The sequence below is a fragment of the Athene cunicularia genome, assembly GCF_003259725.1.
Source record: "Athene cunicularia isolate RWA chromosome 2 unlocalized genomic scaffold, athCun1 chr2_part1, whole genome shotgun sequence".
Lineage (NCBI taxonomy): Eukaryota > Metazoa > Chordata > Aves > Strigiformes > Strigidae > Athene > Athene cunicularia.
This window is the reverse complement of record NW_020799095.1, coordinates 139,593,875-139,596,745: the sequence shown is the minus strand read 5'-3', so window position 1 is coordinate 139,596,745 and position 2,871 is coordinate 139,593,875. Positions and strand designations below refer to the sequence as shown.

Below are 2,871 nucleotides of genomic sequence, written 5' to 3'. Positions count from 1 at the left end.
GGCAGTACTTACAAAACTACTGTTTTGCTAAACACTTAATTTCATGTCAAAATCAATTTTGAGAGAAAGCTTTTGATCGGACAAAGTACCTACAAGGCTGTTTGATACCCCAGCCAGGTCCTGTAGCGTGTCATCGCTGCTCCTGTTTGAGACTAATTTCCCAGTGCTGGGGCTGCCCCATCCCCCTTGAAATCTTGCCAACTGCCCCACAGAGCTGGGAATCAACACCCAAGCTGTAGAAAACAGCTCTGCCTTTGGACTATTTACTAACAGGGAATGGCATTTCGAGAAGGCTGTTCCTAGAGATTTTCCGAAGTCAGTGGATCTGTTGGGATTCAAGAGGACTTTCTGCGAGAGAATGGCCATGTGAGCAAACCTGCGTGAGAACAAGACTGATAAGAGCCTCAGCCGAGCAAGAATGTGATAAGGATGTGACCCTGAATGAGGGGGGAGAAACTCGATGGGACAAACAACCCCCGGAAGGGGCTGGGACGGAAGAGGAAGTTCCCCAAGGCAGGAAGCCTGGCACGGCTGCTCTGGGTGGGCAGCGCCTGGTGTCCCAGCCCAGCCACCCCAAACACAAGAACCTCTCAGGTGGTGCTCTCAGGCCACCCCTGACCTGACGTGAGGCCTCTCAAGCTCTGCGGGCGTTTCGGAGCTGGACCCCATGAAGATAAGGGGTTATGGGGCGCACATGTGCTCCTCGGTAAACTCCAGTTTCAAGGCACAGGCACTGTTCGTTACCAGAGGGCTGCGAGTGTGTGGGCTGGTGGGAAACAGAAGTTGCTCTGTGCAACACGATGAGTTGGAATGGTAGCAGACTCCTCAGCGCTTGCATGGAGTGTGCAACTGTGGGAGATGCAGCGTCGACAAGTCAGGCCTCAGGAATGCTTTGGAGAAGTAACTCCAGTGGTCTGCTGTGCAGTTATCTTAGTGTGTGCAGGACGGATTTAGGCCAAGCATGAGGGAGACTAAATCTGTTAACGGGTTATACTTGTCAGGAACTGCCTTCTGCCCAAGGCAGGCCTTCTTGGGTCTTGCTAGGATACAGATATTCTCGATCACCAGTTCTCTGGGGCAGATAATATGCACTGGATTCTGTTGTGGCTTGTTAAAGAGAAAATATTTGAAAAATAAACAAAAGTTGTAGACAGACTAGTGAAAACAAGATGCCTTTTAAGCTTAAGACATGACACAAGTGGTACTGATGAATCTACAAGGCTGCTGTAGCTCTATGCCAAAGCAATATTCAGCACAGAAACAGAAATCACCAGATACAAGTTTTGTTTTGGACAAAAGTCACTGTTCCTTTCTTGATGCTGAGTGGCAACAGCAGGGTTTCTGGAGAAGCCTGTCATTCTGGGGAAAGCAGACTTCACCGGCACAAGAAATGTGTAATCTCTGGTCACATATTGGCCCTTCATTTTCTCATCCACAGACAGCAGGACTAGCCAAGGGGAGGACTGGGTTGTTCAAGCCTTATTAGCAGCTTGGGCATGGGTTTGAGCTTAGTTCAGTCATCCACAGCCTTACAGGTCATTTCACCTTTATTTTTTTTTCCCCTTGGTTCTTTGCCTCTTGCCTCTGATTTAGGCAGTCAGCACAAAGCCACTTTTTACGGTGTCTTGCTTATGAACAGAATGACCAATGCTCTCAGCCAGGCATTAAGATTTGCTGAAGAGAAGCAAAGCAGTTCCTGTAGTTTTCCCAGGGCTGTAAGCCAGAGGGACATGTACAAGATCTGTTTTTGCCTGTCCCTCCGTATGTGAATCTGATGAGGTTTTCAGTGCTGATAATCATTCACAGCCACTGAAAGTTACCTTCCCTTTCAAAGAGATTACTTCACACCACCCTTAAATCCTAAATATCATCTGGTCTATAAAAAAGGTTTCGCCACATAAAACTGCAGAGGGCATCCAAGAAATGAAAACATTTACCAGTGTACTTTTGGAAAAAAAAAAAAAAAAGGCTGTTTTACATGCATTTAATACATTTATTAAGGCCCCATTTTTTTATAAAATACCAGTTATGAAAATAAGGTGATGCTGCAGTTTAGTAGAATAGGGCCAAATACCTTTTCCTGCACATTTCAGTCCCTCCAAAGCATGCATAATTTTCATGTGTGCTTTTGAGCTACCGGTTTTAGGATGCTGCTTCTTCCTAACAGTGAATCTTTTTGTCGGTACTTGTTTTACAACTTTTTAAAGGGTGACATACTTTTCTTATCGTATGAAAGTATCCTTTGTTACTTCTCACAGAGTAAAATAATGATCAGGTGGAGGGGTTTCATGCTGGCTCAGCTGGCAATGAATAGCATTTATTCATGATATCAAATTAGTAGGTACAAACAATTTAGTTTCTCTGGCTTTTCTTTTTTTAAAGAACTGTATTTAAGTGAGTTAATATTTGGGTCACCACCTTGGCTCTAGTTGTTGCAAAGAGTAATCCCTCCTAATATGTAAAGAAATTAACCTCTGCTCTTCACTCTGCAGAGAGACACAGTCAGAACAGTGTCAAGAGGTGTCAATTTAGGAACAGAGTCCAGCAGCTGAGTCCCAGGATTAAGAATATACTTAGTGGCTTTTGTGCACCAGGGTCACAGGCAAGGAAAGAATTCCATGGTACCTAGTAAAAGGAAAACTGGTCAGTAATCTGTAATTTCTGGCCATTAGGGACTTGTACACCTGTATAGGTACATAAAAGGCTAACTAGGGGCTGTGGAGGAGAACAAACACCAAAGTATTCTTTAATCTTTGCGTTAAAATTCGGCTTCTAATTGCTGTGAATGCTTAAGGAAGCCAGGTAATGTGTCTCATGCTGCACTTAAGCATTGTCAAGACACAAAGTGCTTTTTAGATATCTTTTCTTTCT

General features: G+C 44.4%; 1 protein-coding gene across 1 annotated transcript in view; it reads right to left on the bottom strand.

The window, feature by feature from the left end:
- The window catches only part of LOC113476180 (protein NOV-like), a 4,292-nt gene extending 3,623 nt beyond the window's left edge, over positions 1-669 (bottom strand). The window contains exon 1 of the mRNA XM_026841514.1: positions 625-669. Coding sequence (XP_026697315.1) covers positions 625-669 — 45 coding nt within the window. The remainder of the gene's footprint in view (positions 1-624) is intronic.
- Between the last annotated feature and the right edge of the window lie 2,202 nt (positions 670-2,871).